At 24.6% G+C, this 18,056-nt stretch overlaps 1 protein-coding gene across 5 annotated transcripts in view; it reads right to left on the bottom strand.

The window, feature by feature from the left end:
* The window catches only part of LOC101236772 (transient receptor potential cation channel subfamily A member 1), a 101,480-nt gene that overhangs the window by 75,587 nt on the left and 7,837 nt on the right, over positions 1–18,056 (bottom strand). For 3 of the 5 annotated variants that reach the window (XR_010637563.1, XR_010637564.1, XM_065793173.1), the window contains exons 1-3: positions 13,521–13,712; positions 13,268–13,433; positions 4,904–5,409 (exon numbers count right to left, since the gene is read on the bottom strand). Coding sequence is in view for 3 of the 5 variants with exons in the window: in XM_065793173.1 (XP_065649245.1) it covers positions 4,904–5,409; positions 13,268–13,433; positions 13,521–13,670 (822 nt within the window). In the remaining 2 variants the exon portion in view is untranslated. Of the gene's footprint in view, positions 1–4,903; positions 5,410–13,267; positions 13,434–13,520; positions 13,713–18,056 lie in introns of those variants that run through there. The other 2 variants (XM_065793174.1, XM_065793175.1) reach the window with 1 other exon arrangement.

Here is an 18,056-nt window from a genome sequence, read left to right as displayed (position 1 = left end):
TCTACAAATATTTTTGCCAGTAATTTTACTTCTACGGTATCAGATCATTTACCCGATTTTTAATACAACCATTTTATAGAACCAAAATTAATCCTTATAAAAGCTGCATTTTTCGTCAGATTTTTAAAAAGATAAATTGCAAGGAATTATATAGTGATTTCTCAAAAATTAGCTGGACTAATGTGATCAATGTTGACAAAGGTAAGACTAATAAGTCTTTTGAAGAGTTTCTAACAAGTTTTAATTCTCTTTTAGATAAACATGCATCATTAAAAAAAGTCAGCTATCGCTGATTATCAAGGGGTCTCAAACCTTTAAACACGAGGAACCTTGACTTCAATTAAAATACGAAATAAAATATTTAACAAATTTCTAAAAACAAAGAATATTAATAACAAAATCAATCTAGAAAAATCTTATAAAACATATAGAAACTACTCTCACCCATCATAGTAAAAAGAACCATTACTCTAAGTTCTTCTCTGATAATGCCAAAAATTTGAAATCTACATTGGATGGTATTAGGAATCTTTTAAACATTAGTTCAAGAGTTAACTCATATCCTTCCTGCTTATCTTCTAACAATTCCATGATATATGACCCCATAATTCGGAATCTTTTAATTCATTCTTTGTTTCAGTTCCGGAAGAATTACAGAAAAAGATTCACTCATCCAATACTGACTTTAATAAATACCTTAAAAATCCTAATCTTAAGTCAATATTCATAAAATCTACAGACAAAAACCAAGTATTATCTATTATTCATTATCTTAAAGACAGCAAGGCTTCGGGACCTAACAACATTCCAATACCTAGTTTTAAAGCTCTTGCAAATGATCTCTCCTGTACTTTCTGAACTATTTAATCTGTCATTCATCACCAGTGTATCCCCCCGATATCTTAAAAACTGCTTCTGTTATCTCAATTCATAAAAAAGACTCAAAACATGAATGTAATAACTAAAGACCAATTTCATTATTATCAAACGTAAGCAAACTTTTAGAATAACTTAAGTATTCTCATATTATCAACTTTTTGAATAATTCTGCTTGTTTTCATATTCCACGGTTTGGGTTTCGCTCAAATCACTTCTCATGCTCTTATTAGCATTACTGAAATGATTTGTGCTGCAATTGACAGTGGTTCCTTCGTTTGTGATGCATTCATAGATCTTTAAAAAGCTTTTGATACGGTTGATCACAACATTCTAATAAAAAAATTAAACTACTACTGAATACGTGGTATTGCTATATTTTAGGGATTGCACTCAGTTTGTTTCAACTAATGGATTTGAATCCACACATAAAGTTATTAAATATGGCATTCCACAAGGTTCCATTCTTGGACTGTTATTGTTTTTATTATATATAAATAATGTAAAAAAGTCAATCAAGACCTTCATCGCTTATGTAACTGGTTAAATAGTAATCATATTTCATTGAATGTCAATAAAACTGAATACATTATTTTTCATTCCCCTCAAAAAACTATTGATAATATTAAAATTAAAATTAACAGGAAAAAACTTTTTCTGTCAAAATATATAAAATACCTTGGAGTATATCTTGATGAAAACCTATCTTGGTATAATCAACTATATCATCTTAAAAAAAACTTACACGAGCTAACAGTATGCTTTCTCTAATTCGTTACTATGTTCCTATCCAAACTTTGCTATTGTTGTATTGTTTGGGGTCAAAAAAGTAACTTTTTATTTAATAGCATTGCTAGTTAAGACTTTTAGGACTTTTAGTTCAGAAAAAATTTTCTGAACTAAAACTCCTAAAACTCCATGATCTTGTAAAGCTTTACAATTGTCTTTTTGTGTTTGACTTTTTCCAAAAAAAAATTTCCTTGTTACGCTCAACAGAATTCAATTTAAAAATATATTGTTGGAGTGTATCTCTTTATAATTTCTCTCTGTACTGAAGTTGTCTTTGATATATAATTTCTTTAACAAACGAGTGGTTTGATTTTTGCTTTATTTATTATTTATCTATATTGTATTTATTTATTATTGTGTTATTATTGCTACATTTTGTTATTATTATATTTAATTATTATCTATAATGTGTAATTACAATTTATATTGTATTATAACTATTCTTAATATTATTAATGCTTTATCATTATTGTTATTATTTTGTATTATTACTATAATTATTACATATATCATTATCATTTCTTTAACAATCTTTTCTTTTTTTTCTCTCTTATTTATATTTTTTTATGTTTTTTAGGTGTCACTCGATTGACTAGTTTGTAACTATATGAGTGACACCTAACTAAATTCTATTAATTTACAATGAGCATTTGTAAATTTTTATTGATATGGTTGAATAAAATAAAAAGAAAAGAAAAGAAAAGGAAAGCAGGCAATATTCAATAATTCAAAATAAAACAAGGGTAAATTCTGTGGCAAATCATGACAAGTGGAGGCCTTTAGCGTCTAAGCCCCTAAGCCTAAGAGACTGGAGGTTCTAAGTGAAGGGTCCAAGTCGCTTTCTGTTTATCTTATAAATTTGATTTTTAAAATGTAATACAAGCATTATCAAAAAATGTTTAAGAAATTACATAACATGATGAGCCCTTTTTGGAGCCACTCACTAGCTTGATTCCCCCACTAGCTAGCCCTCCCCCCCCCCTCCCTGCTTAAAATAATTAAAAAATACTATTTTAAAAAAACTTTGTTTTTTTAAAATAGAATTTATTAATCATTTCACGCTCTGATTAGTAAGTGAAGTCTAAAAAAAACAGTTCTTTTTAAAAATAGAAAAAATAAATAAAACAAATAAATAAAGTCATTCCATTATAATGGGAATATTCAATTTAACTTATTTATAATTTAAAGTAACTTAAAAAAATTATCTAAAAAAAGTATTTAAAAAGAAATGGAAAAATAGTTTCAAACGTTTAAATTTATCATAAAAAATACACGCCTACATAAAAAAAAATTTAAATATTACATCTTTTGTTAATTTACACATATTGCGTTTATTTTAAACAATCATTATAACTAATTTTGTTTTTATTTAACTCTTTCGCTATCGCGGGTCGCTTTTGATTTTTTTAAATTTTGACTGCAAGCCACTGGTAGCAGCTTTCGAGTATGCTTCACATTTATCTTGTTTTGTACATAAATTTTCATTCTAGACACATAATTTGTTTGTTCTTAAGATTTAATTATTTCTCTTAAAATCAAGAATAAATATAAGCCATTTTGTGTAATTATAAAAAGTTATCACTTGGCAAAGTTAAAAAATCTTGATAATCCTTGATAATCCTTGAGGAAAAAAACTTCTTTAGATTTAGTTCTAAAATAAAGCAGCATTAACACTGTAAAATTTAACTTGTAGAATTGTATAACTATTTATCTAAGTAATTACAAAAGTCTTTTGAAGAAAAACATTCACGTATACATAAAATAAGTTTTGTTTTAGACATAATGTTTTAGTTACAATTTATAATACAATGGTTTTAAGCACTTTGCATTTCTTATTGTTCAATGATGCAATATAAAAACTTATTTAATTGAAAAGTTCATTTGTTTAGTTTTTTATTGATATTTAGTTTGTTATACTTTTAAAAAGATTTACTATTCGAATTTTAATTAGATGTCAATGTTATGCCATCAAAATTTTATTCGAAAAAAATGTGCGGTCACAGCTAAAAGATTTTTGTTAAAATGGCTGGTAGCAAAAGAGTTAAAGACACTTTTATTTACCTCAATTCTCTCTTTTTTTTATTTTGGCATATAACAATAAGTATTTTTATACTAGAGTTGTTAACCAAAAGGTTTTATAAAATTCCAGAAAAAAAAATTCTTTTAAAAGGATGCTGATAAAGAGAAACTCACATTTTTCAAGTAAAGTGTCTATTTCAAAATGCTCTTTTTGTAAGAGACTGTTGCAAAAGTCTTCTTTCAAAATAAATAATATTTAAAACATGTTAGTTATGAGAGTCTTAGTGAGCTTTATTTTTTTTGCAGAAAATTTGTTATTTTTTCCGCAAGATTTTTTGCAATATGATCAATTTGAGTTAATTCACCCCTCATGTTTTGAAACATTTATTTTTCAAAACAAAATTAAAATATTAAAAAAAAACCCACCAGCCCTAAGAAAGTGAATATAACTTTAAAAAATTTTTTTGTGAAGAAAAGTTAGTAAAACTTGCATAAAGAAGACATTCTTCTGATATGGCATAAAATAAAAATACTTCAGCTCTAATGCTGAACTCTGATACTGACATTCAAAGTAAAGTCATTTAAATAATTAATTATTTAGAAAGATTATTCCGTGATTTTATTGTCATTTTTATTGAAAAAACATTTCAATAAATTCTTTTAATAAAAAACATGCAACACCTATAACATCTCTGTTTCCAATAAAAATTAGGACTATGAAAAAGTCTTACTAACACTGATAACTTGATCAGTGGAATAATATCAATAGAATCTATGAAAAATCAATATGTATTATATAAAAAAAACACAAATGATTTTTTTATTTTTTTATGTAAACTGAATTTTATTGTAAAGACAATATTAAACAGAGACTTAGTATTTTTAGAGTGTCAGTAGCAGGATTTCAGAGTTTAGAAACTCTTTTTATCCATTCCCAAAATTAAATTGGAGGTTATATGTTCTTTTCCTTTTCTTAGGAAAGTTGCCTTTACCATAGCTAAAAAGCTTCACCTGTCTCAAGTGTGGGAAAAATCCACTTAAAATTCTTGAAAATTTTCATTAATTTTACTGTAACTAATTTATACGTTTGTTAACTATGGTATTTTATGCTTTGATAAAATACCATAGTTAACAAACGTAACATAGTCAACTAGTTAATTAAGTTTTTAAATTTGAATTTACCTACAATAAAAAAATTACAAAAAAACAATATAATCACCTCAATGTTAATGTTCTTTTGCATAAGTAGCATCTCAACCGCTATTTTATTCCCTCTCATAGCAGCATAGTGGAGAGGAGTAGAACCATTTATATCTTTAGCATTAACATTTGCTTGTTGATCTAATAGATACCTTAATATGCATTCTTCTTTCATTTTATCCTTGACTTTTTTAAATGGTTTTTTTTTACTTGTTTTTATGTTGACAAAAGAAGGCGTTTTAACTGAATTTTCACTGACATTTAGACTTCTTGATAATGTGGAATCTGATAACAACCCATTTGCTTCATTTGTATTTTCAATGAACAAATTATTTTTTTTATCTTTAGTATTATTACATTCCAATTCTGTTGTGTTATTGGTATCAGTGCATGAATGAAATTTTGGGAATATTTCAGGTGTCTGGTAATGCTCGTTGCTATCAATTGTTATTTTTAACTTTTTCTCTACAAATCGAGATGCATAATGCAAAGGAGTAGCACCATACTGACCCGGTATATTCACATCTAAAAAACATTTTTGCCAGTGTTCATATAAAATTATGATGGATTTTTTTGGGTGGAAAAGTGTAAATTGTTTAGTGAAAAATTTATGAGCGTAAATGTTACATATATAATAATGCATTATATTAATATTATATAATATTAAATGAGTGTAAATGTTACATATATATAAGCAATGCAAACAAAAACTAATTACTAATGTATCACCGATTTAAAAATTTAACCAAGAGTAGCAATTGTTCAATGTTATAGATTTGGGATTGGCGAGTACTAACTTTGTATTGGATGATTTTTGTAAAATTAACTATAGCATAAAGACTCTAAATAATAGGTTTCTCAAAAAAGGAAGAAGAAATGAATATTAAAGTGGCAATGAAAAAGAAAATGAAAAAATAAAGCAGTGAACAAAATCGACCACTGATTTAGATATTAAAAAAAATTCTAGTTACGATCGAAAAGATTAATTAAACTTATAACATATAATATACAATATAATCAACCCTCGGAATTAGGAAAAATGAGGTCGGCAATAAATTGCCAACCTCATTTTTCCTAACTTGGAATTTAGGTCGGCATTGCCAAATGCCAACCCTAATTCTGAAGGTTGAATTAATAGATACTTATTTTGAAAATGTGCAAATCCAGGTACCAAGAACTCAATAACTAAATTAACTACTTAATTGCTACAAGCTTTTACCGCCACTTCTAACACCAAAGTAAATTTAGTTAATTTAGTAATTTAAGTTAAATAAACAAATTAATTAAAATGTATAGATATTTCACGCAGCAGTTCTTGATGACAAGACCTGAAGGTCTTCTGCAAGTCTCCATAACTTTTTTTTTTATTGATTCATTTTATAAAAATACATATCTATTTTTGTGTCTTTTATCTTAACACCTTTTTGTATAAATTTATTGAAAAGAAACAAACAAACAAAAAAAAAAACAAATACAAAAAAATGAAAAAACAAATAAAAAAACAAAAACTGTAACAAAGATCTAACAATAAAAACAAACCCAGAATCATAAAATTTCTTTTAAAAATAACAAAATATCCCAAATTTTTTGGCCTATAACACCAACCTGTTCCAAAGACAAAAGAAACATAATTAAAAAATATGATCCCAGGCACAGCTGGATTCATAGCAACCAAAATTTAACCTTTTTAAATGACTTAAGGTCTCTCATCTAAGCGATGTGGGTTAAGGTATGTCAACAGACTTGGACAGGAAAGTAACTAATCACACTTAAAACTTTTTTTTTTTTTTTGCAAACCAGGACTGTTTTGATGTTTTGACAATTTAAAAAACTGTTGCATTATGAATAACTTTTAATGGTTGATCTTTCTAAAGTTTTTATTTTACGCCAAGGCTTTAAATAAAATAAAAATTTAATTACAAAGATTGTTTAAAATAAAGGCATTTTGTATAAATAAACAAAAAAAGTTTTGTATAAATTTTTTTTATGTTGGCATGTATTTTTTATGATATAATTAAACGTTTGAAACTATTTTTTCATGCCTTTCTAAAAATCTTTTAAAGAGATTCCCAAGTGCTTAGACAAGTTTACTTTGTAAATAAACATTAGAAAATAAGTTTTGAGGTTATTAAAATTACCAAAACAATTTATGTATTGATATATTAACAAACAAAAAATTTGTTGTTTTGCCATTTTACTTCCGGTTGAGAAGTTAATATCAGCTCCATGTATTTGCATAGTTTTTTCCGTTGTACAAATATCTGGTTTGAATATAAGATGTACTTACTGCAGAGTTTTTAAAATGATTTACACAGTTAGATTAGAATTGGTTTTCCCATTTTATAAAAAAACGTTCGCACTACATTAAACATTTTAGTTCAGCTGGAGACTTTTAACAAAATAAAAATTAAACAAAGATTACTGCTTTTCTACTTTGTTTCATTATTATTTCTATTAAAGTATTTTGTTTTCATTTACAGTGAAATCAAATGTATTTTCACTATTTCTTATTAAATCTGAAAAAAATATGTATATATTTTCGCTTAAAATTTTATTAGCAAAACTTGTTTTTTATCAAATATCAGTATAATTTTTAAATTTACATATCTTATATTTACAGCACTAATTTTGTTTTGTTTTAAAACAAATATATAAGACTTTTAAGTTTATTTTAAAAATAAAATAAATTCAGGTAAAATATTTAAATAAATAAAAGGTTTTTATATCAAGGCATTCTTCTATATAAAAGTTAATTGCAAAAGGGAAAACCCAAACATAACAATTATAACACGAGTTTGAGTTATCTGAAAGAACTTCTTTGTATTGACTATTATTAACTACAAAAACGCATTAATCAGACCGGTATTTTTTTTTAAATCAAAGAGCCAGAGCTTACCTTCGTGAATAGAATGATGTTCAAAATTATAAAGTTTTTTGCTAATATCTCGATAAATAACTTGTTCTGGAAAGTTTAATTAACATGAAACTTAATTTTTAAGGATTATTTATAATATGAACTAGTGATCAACCGAAACCAAAATTTCAGCCAAAACCGAAAGTACCAAAATTTCGGTTCAGTGAAGCCGTAGCCGAAACTGAAATTTCGGCCGAAACCAAAACCAAAATTTCGGCCGAAATTTGTAAAAGAATGTTTAAAATCCTTAACCTTTTATGATCACCGAATTAAAGCAAAAAAAGCTATTTTACATATATCTAAGCAATCACCATGAAACATAGTTTAAATTTAAAATATGTCAAGACATTTCAATAATTAAAGGTAATAATTGAAGTATTTTCTCTGTGGAATACATTTTTTTTCCTGTTTTCTAGCAAAAGTTTGTTTCTTTCATTTGCAAATTGCAACATTTTAGCCCTCTGCCGTTTTGTTCTGGTGTCAAATAAGGGTATTGTTCTTTTTTTAATTGTAATAGGCTCAACTTGATCTGAAGTTGGTATATTTTCAGGACTGCAGGTAGTTATGAGTATTGCTTTTTCAGTTAGGAGATTTTTTAGAGTAAACGACTTCTTAAATGTGATGAAAGTCCGCTAAGTGATTGAAGTTTTGGATTGTGCGATCCACGAGATATTTTCAAATTGCAGTTGTTGCAAGTTCCGTTTTTGAAATCACTAGCTGCCACGGTAAAATTTTAGTACTGAGAAACTTTTGATGAAACTATTGGTTTGGGTTGCTTTACTTAAATGTTAATTCATTTTAAGAATGATTTGAGATTAGTAACTTAAAACTATTATGTAACGTGATTTCAATTAAAATTTCTACAACTGTTATAATTAAAAATTGATTTACTAACAAACGATCACAATTAGGAAATCGTCATGATCCCACTCTAAAATAAAACTTAAAAAAAATCTTATAAAAGTTTCGGTTCATATCGGTTGCCGTTTGAACCGAAATTTCGGCCGAAACAGGAAAAGAAAAAAAAATTGTTGAAGCAGAAATTTCGGTTTCGGCTGAAATTTCAGCCAAAGCCGAAAGTTTCCGTTTACTAATATGAACACAACTTGGGTTGGCACTTAGGGATCACTTTAAGCAATTACTTTTTGAGATAAGTTGCTTAGAACCAGTGTAGAAACATTTTATATAAATTATACAAGAATATAAATAACTTTATTTACTTATATAAGCATATATTCTGTTGATTAATGTAAAAGTATTTTGTTTGTTTTTATGTTATGATTTTTTTAAATCTTTTAAACAAATAATTTTCTTATAAAACTTCTTTTTTATTTTAAATTACAATAGACATGAATAAGTCTTTTATCTTTTATTTTTATGAAACTTTTATAACAACTTTTAAACTTGTTACATTAACACTTATAAATAAAGTTACAAATTCCTTGTATTGCTCAAACTAAAATTAAATTAAATTGCTCATTGGCAGTATATTTTATTTAAATCACAGGCACATTATATTTAAATTATCAAAAGATATTATACCTCTTTTTTTTATTAATATAACATTTTCTACAATGAATTTATAAATTAAAACAACTTTAATCTATGATTGCGTCTTTAATAGGAACTATTTAGTTAATATATTCTGATACATAATTACATAATTACTTATTATTATTTGAAAAACCGACACACAAAATATTATTGTGGGTATTGCGAAGCTGTTCTGCTTCCTTTTCATAGTTTATTTTTACCAATCAGCTTCCTCTTATAGTTTATTTTAATTTATATGTATAAAATACCGACTTACTTTATTTTTAAATAAATGGTTTTTGATGGTAATTGCTAGTCATCAAAATCCAGGCTGGATTTTGATGACTAGCAATTAAATAAAGCAATTAAATTTTCCCATTGCAATTGAATGACTTAATTGCTTCATTTTTTTGTTTGTATTTTTACAAAGAATTGTTTAAAACCTTTTTTTAACTTGACTTACTTATCAGATTGATTAAAAATTGAAATGATTAAAAATTACAATTTTAAAAAGATTTTTGAAATGTTATTTTTTTGAACAATTTTTTTTTTTGCAACTTTTTGGAAAAAATATTTATACAATTTAAAAATATTATAAAAAACATTTTTTTAATAGTTTATACAAAATTTATTCATTTATTAAAAAATTATTAGAAGTAATGTGTTACTTAATGTAAAAATGTTTTGCGTAACTTTAATAAAACATTTCAAAAAATAAGTTTTAAAGTAATTGATTTCAAATAAAATTTAGAAAAGTAACAAAAAAATGCCTAGAGTTTGTGTTGTTTTTTTAGTTTTATTTTAGTGGTGATATATTTTCTTTTTTGTAAGGAATTGTTTTCTTTTTTCTTTAGTTTTTTTTTTAATTTTCTTTTTAGTTTAAGTTTAACTTAGTTTTTCTTTTTTCAGTGCATTTCTGAAATGCTTGAATTATCAAAACATAAACAGTTGTGGTCAAGTTGTCTAAAAAAAACATTTGCATTTAATCGCATGCCATTTTTGTCCAAGCCTGTGTCAATGTTCCTTTTTTCATTAACTAATTTTTCTTTTGATAGTACATTTTTTATAGCATTAGTACTAACTAATGTGACTTTTTTATAACGATTTTACCAACTAAGAATTGGTTTTATCAATGTGGCTTCATCAACAAATGAAAAAAATATAAATGCTTTGATTAAATTCAAAATTGACCAGATATTAGAGAAACTGAAAGTAGATAGTAGAAACTGTTATATTACAAAATTTTATGTTTCATTTTGAAACATGAAAGATTAGAACAATACTCTCGAGTCCCTAATAAAAGGGGACCCCAAGCTTATTTAGAACCCCCCCCCCTCTCTCTCTTTATTAATTTTTGCTTGTTATCAACAAAACAAAAAAGAAAATCAGTGAAAATTGACCTTAAAAATTAGAAAATTATTATTTCAGTCATTGATAAAACAAAACTTTTCAGTGTAAACAGGTTTTAAAAATCACCAATCAAGTAAATCTCGATTTATTGAAAATGAGCTTTTAATTTATTTCTCACCAAAGTATAAAATTCATATCAACATGTTAACAACATCCTATTGAAATTATTATAAAACAGATGTTCGAAAATGCGCATTTGACCGCAAGCCACGCTAGATTTAAATAATTTTATGCGTGTTTTGTAAAAAATTTTAGTTTGGATATATAAACTTATATTATATTATAAAAAAATCCCCCCCCCCATCCTTTTATTTCCCCCCCCCCCCCCCAACACTGTTTACTAGATCTGTAATAAAATTCCCAACCCCTCCCTCTTTTATTCTCCCCCAACCCCCCTTGTATTAAGGACTCGAGAGTAATACTAAAAAGTAACTTATATATTACAGGTCTTGTTTAGAGATTTTGTTTTATAACAGAAAAGTGTAATGCAAGTAAATGTAACTTTACTCAATAAACATATTTACATATATTATTTTATAAGTATGTTTATCAAGTAAATATTTACATATTTACTCAATGAACATATTTACATTGTTAAAAGTTTAATTACATCAGTTGAGTATTTTAAAGTACCGCATTGTGATTAAATTTAATTTGAAATCCCATTAAAAATCGTTGTAAGTCTTTATAAAATATTTTTACAAAATTTTATACAATATTGTTATAAAAAAAAATATAAATAGAGTTTAAACATGTTGCTTGTTTATATAAAAAATTTCTTTATTTTAAAAAACTTATTTAAACTTATAATCTTCTCTAAAACATTCGTCTTATGTTTATATCGTTATTCGTCTTATATCGAAACTATAGATAAATAAACAAAATATTATAAATAAAATAATTTTTAAGTTTTAAAAGAATTTAAATCAAATTTATTAAAATAAATTTATTTTTAATAATAAATTTAATTTAAATATAATAAAATAAATTAAAAATAAAAATTTAAAAGAAAAAAACAGATAATAGAAAAAAATTTATCAAACTATCTGTTTTTTATATTACTAGTATTTAATAATAATTTTTTAAACAGGGAACCATAGGCAGCCATTGCAACAGAGGCAATGGCAAAAAGAACTGCAGCACTTTTTGTTATAAGAAAACATTTTTTTGATTTTTTTAAAATACAAAATAAAACACTTTTGAAGTTTTAAAAAACTTTAAATTTTATTTTAACAATTACAAGTCTTTTTTGCTATATTTATCTTTTTTGCTATATTTATCTTTTTGCTATAAATGTATATGACCAGATTGAAAAAATTGAAAATATATTGTGTTAAGGGGCAGATTTGAACCTTCACAAAACAGTGCATTAAACAAATGATCTATCGAATTTAATTTTCATGTAAATTGAAAAACAAACCATTTTATAAACTCTTATACCGACTGACTGACCGGCCTTTTTTTTGCTGGATAGTGACACTAAAAGAATTTCTAATACTAGGCATAAAAAGTAATTGATTGAAACAGATTTACTTTTAAATTTCAACTCCAATAAACAACTTTTAAAGTAATATTTTATTGTCTTTTTCTTTTAAATGAAAAGATCATTAATGTGTTTGTTTTTCTGTTTTTTATTAATAAAGAAATAAGTGAAACATTTTTTTTTTTTTTTTTTTCAATTGTTATGTTTACAAATTAAATTAAAGGCTCATATTTAGAATTAAAATAGAATGTTCAATTTGTGATTATATTTTATATATTTTCATTTTGAACTTAAATAAAACGCTAGCTTTTCCGGGTTTTTTGTATTATTTTATTTAGAACTTAATTAAAAACATTTTATTTTAATTATTTTATTTAGAACTAAAATAAAACATTTATTTGTTTGCATTTTACTTATTTTATTTAGAATATAAAATGTTTGTTTTGCTGTATTTTTTTAAATTATCTTATTTTAAATTTAAATAAAGAGATTGTTTTTTCGTTTTTAATTTAATAAATTTATTTAGAGTTTAAATAAAATGTCCAATTAGCCATTTTTATTTTTATTATTTTATCTAAAATTCAAACTAAGAGTTTTTTTTTCCTTTTTAATTTAATTTTATTTAAAATATAAATAAAACATTTGTTTTTGTTGCTTTTTTTTAATTATTTTATTTAAAATTGAAATAAAACATTTGTTTTTGTTGTTTATATTTTAATAATTTTATATAAAATTGAAATAAAATGTTAATTTTGCCTTTTTTATTTTAAATATATTTTCTCGAAAATTTAAATGAAGCATTTGTTTTGCCATTCTTGATTAATTGAAAAGGTCAAATAAAATTAAGTTTTAAAATACTTAGGTTGGCAAAAACTTGCCAATCTCAGACTCTGTCAGGTTGGCAGTTAGTTTGACAATGCTAAATCCTGACCCCGATTCCACGGGCTGATACATTAACTACTTAAACACTGCATATTTCAAGCAGGCTTGTAATTTAGGCTAAGAAACTCAATTACAAAATTTATTAAATGAAAATATCTTACTTGCACCACTTTCAACAAGAATTTTGACAATTGGAAAATGACTATAACGGACGGCATAATGAAGAGCAGTAGTTTCATCTTCATCTTTAAAATTTACTTTCTTTTTATCTTTACCATACAACTTCAAATACTGTTGAACAATTTCTAACTGCCCATCACGAGCTGCCTGTGAAAATAGAATGCAATTAATCTATCATGTAAAGGTTTTAACATTTTTTAATAATTCTAATAAACTATAAATACATTTCTTTACCTGATGTAGTGTTAATGAAGATGATATGAAAGCTTCATTAATTTTTTGCTTAGAATTTCGCTCAGAAGGAAGTAGAATATTAAGAATATGTCTTTGTGAGAAATTGGCGAGAACGTGATGAGTATTTGATTTTTCATATTTTTTGTTCATTATTTTATCAACACTGAAAATTTTTTTAAATATTGAAAAATTTATATTTAATTAATATATTTACAGATATTAGCAAGAATGTTATGAGTACTTGATAATTTACATTTTTTTTGTTCATTGTTTTATTAACATTGAAAATTTTGAAAAAGAATAAAAGTTGTGAGTGAGAGGGTAGAGTACAAATGGCATTAAAATAACAGAAACTAGCACAATTGAATGACTTTAAAAAAATTTTTTGCATGTATACAACAACAATAAAAGAATAGAACAACACAACAACCACAATATGCATAAATGGTTTTGAATATGAAGAGCTACTTTTAATTGACTACCCAGCAAACATTGTTTAGTGAATTTTCAATGGACCTATATAGGCAATTTTTAGTGGATTATTGGAGATTTGCTCATCAGTTACTTAGTGGACCATTAGTGACAGCCGCTATAAACGGGAAGCCGATAACTTTCCAACATGTTAATAGTAGCTTACTGTAATTAGTGGCATAGTGGATAATTAGTGGCAGCGGCTACTTTTGGTCCATGGTCCACTAAGTAACTGATGAGCAAAACTACAGTAGTTGCTCAAAATGCCTATATAGGTGAATATATACTGAAATTCCATTATAGAATGTTTGCTGGGTAGTGTCTTTATTTATAGTTTATTGTGTGCTGCAGCACAACAATACACTATGAATTAGTAAAAAGACATGATCAAGGATATTTTTTATGTGCTTATACTCTCTAAAACAAGATTTAAATATTATTGGTAGTTTTGGGTAAATGCAAACTGATCATGAGACTAGATAATGAAGATTAATTTGCATAGGAGGCAAGAATACTTTTTTAATTGGCTGATGGTAATCTAACAGTTGATGGTAATCCAGTATTAAACCATTACACGACTGCAATAAAAATATGAAAAAATTAATATTAGATTCATTAAGTATTTGTATTTTTTGACTAAACCCGACTTAAAATACATTTTAACAACACGCATTCAAACAATTCAAATCTTGAGCATGTTTTTAAATTTGAAATTTGAATTTAAAAAAATGACGATTAAGCTGAAAAACACCAATAAGCATACAAGAAACTACAAAATTTATAGTATAAGATTTATGGTCTTAGGTCTGCACAAATTATAGGTGAGAGCTTTATACATGCATCAAATAAGGTTTATTTTTTTGAACAAAATTTTTTTTTGAGAAACAAAAAAAAAAGAATTTCAGACTTGTTTCAGAAAAGAAAGTATACAATAATAATGTTATGTGTAAATTTAATAAATATGTGGACAATATATTAGCCTAAATACTATTAATACCACATCATTTCTTACACTACGGCAATTAAGATTTAGTTGAAACCGTTACATTAAAAAAATGAGTAGCCTTCTCAACTTAGCCTTTCTATCTTGAAGAGGTCAATATGTAAATAAATAAAAAATTAAATTATCAAATTTTAAAATTGAAACAAAACAAACAAAATTTAAAAGTGGTTTTTACAAAAATTGTGAGTATGATTTAACATAAATATGAATAAGTGGAAAAAATAGGAAAATGCAATGACCCATTAAACCCTTTGGCTGCTTGATAAAATTAAAAGATGTTCAGAAAAATACTCAGATATTCAGAAAAAAGAACTAAAAAAACCGACGATGGGAAAAAAAACAATTTAGAGATTTGTATGTCATTTTTCATTTTATAACATCTACATAATTTATAAACAAAGAATTTAAACCCTCATTGTATAAATAATGAATGATATTTAGAAAAGCAATAATTTTTTGCAATAAAGGTCATAATTTTAAAGATCAGTTTTAAAAGCCACAATAGTGGCTCGCTGCACTTTAATAAAAAAGCCACGATTGTGGCTTGCCACAGTCGAAGGGTTATTCAATTATAAAAACAGATGACAAAGTAAAATCTACAGCCTATCAATTTTAAAACAATAATTGTTTGAAAAAAACTTTTCAAACCATTTACATTATAACACCCCCTTCACAAAAATAAAAAAATAATTAATTTAAAACTTTCATTTTAGAACAATATTAAAGATAATCAGGTGCCTTTAGCGTTTGTGTTAACTTTATTCACTACAATGTAAAATTAGTACTTGATAATTTACCATTATTTTATTTTACATAGAAGAACAAAACCAAAATCTTAATAAACAAAAAATTTAAACCCTCATTGTATAAATAATGAATGATATTTAGAAAAGCAATAATTTTTTGCAATAAAGGTCATAATTTTAAAGATCAGTTTTAAAAGCCACAATAATGGCTCGCTGCACTTTAATGAAAAAGCCACGATTGTGGCTTGCCACAGTCGAAGGGTTATTCAATTATAAAAACAGATGACAAAGTAAAATCTACAGCCTATCAATTTTAAAAGTAAGATTTTTACTGTGCTTTCCAGTATAAAATTTGGAATACAGATCACATTAACTAAATTAAAAACTTATTGACTCACAAATTTAATTGCGTTGTCTCTAATGACAAATTGTTGAAATGTGTTAATATGAACCATATAATGTTAATACAAATTTTATAAAATTGTAGCTCCAGATAAATAATTAAAAACAAAAAAATATGTATATGTATATATATATATATGTATATATATATATATATATATATATATATATATATATATATATATATATATATATATATATATATACATATATATATATATATATATATATATATATATATATATATATATATATATATATATGTATATGTATATATATATATATATATATATATATGTATATATATATATACATATATATATATACATATATATATACATATATATATATATATGTATATATATATATATATATATATATATATATATATATATATATATATATATATATATATATATATATGTATATATATATATATATATATATATGTATATGTATATATATATGTATATATATATATATATATATATATATATATATATATATATATATATATATATATATATATTATATATATATATATAATATATATATATATGTATATGTATATATATATATGTATATATATATATATATAAATATATATATGTATATATATATAGTGTAAAATAAAAAAATTTATATATATATATTTTTATACATATAATTTATATATATATATAAAATAAAAAAGCACTTTATTATTTTATATATATATATATATATATACATATATATATATATATATATATATATATAGAGAGAGAGAGAGAGAGAGAGAGAGAGAGAGAGAGAGAGAGAGAGAGAGAGAGAGAGAGAGAGAGAGAGAGAGAGAGAGAGAGAGAGAGAGAGAGAGAGAGAGTTAGTATAGTATAGATAGTTTTCAAATTTTGGGAAAAACATAAAAACTAGTTTTTATTCAATTTGTCAGCCATTATGACATTCTTGCTTTTGCACTTGTACAATTTGCTTTTTTCTCATGTGGTTTTTCCATTACACATAATCTTAAACATCTTCTTTCTTTAACTAAGGATTTTTTATGTCATCTGTAACTCACTCTCTCTAAGTTTTCCTAATTATAATTTATTCTTTTTCTTCTGAAACTAGCCACACTTTACAAGCTGATTCTCAATCATCTTTTTGTTTACTAATCTGTATTATTCTTCCTTTTGTATTATATTGATGAGAAAGGCTCACTGCTCTTAATCTCTATTTTAAATCATCACTTTTAGTTACACCACACATCCATCCAATCATCAACTTTTTCTAACTATTAGACATCATGAAAAACCTTCATTGCCTGTATTTCATTATCATACATTGTTAGACTACAAAATATAAACTCAACTTCTCACTGTTGAGAGCTATAGTTTTAGATTTTAATGGTCTTTGCAACTTTTCAAAACTATTCATTAAAAAAAATTTAATTACTGAAAAATTCAATTAATCTATGATTCAACTAACAGTTTTTTAAAATCTGAAATTTAAGTACCTATTATAATCATTGAGGATCTGGCCTTTGTACTCAAGAGTTTGTTAAACTTAAGAAAAATTTTCTTTAAATTGCAAAAGCCTTGTGTAAATCATAATTCATTAAAAGTTTATAAAATGTAAAATGTTTTTTTTGCATTTTTTTAATAAATTTAAAGAACATTTTTAATAAATTAAAAAACGTTAATAAATACGTTATTTAAGATACAAGTTTTATAATATAGCAATTTATAATCGTAGATATAATTATATAGTAATTTATATTTGTTAACTTTTAGTACAGTTTTATATACAATGTCCCGTCTATGATTATTCAAAAAATTTTAATAGGACTACCAAATATTTTATTTTACATTAAGGTTTTAAGAAAAAAATATTTGTTTATTTTTAAACGCATTAAAAAAATCTTTACTGACTTTAATG

Source organism: Hydra vulgaris, chromosome 03 (genome assembly GCF_038396675.1).
Source record: "Hydra vulgaris chromosome 03, alternate assembly HydraT2T_AEP".
NCBI lineage: Eukaryota > Metazoa > Cnidaria > Hydrozoa > Anthoathecata > Hydridae > Hydra > Hydra vulgaris.
Note: the sequence above shows the minus strand (reverse complement) of the source record. Positions and strands in the feature narration are given on the sequence as shown.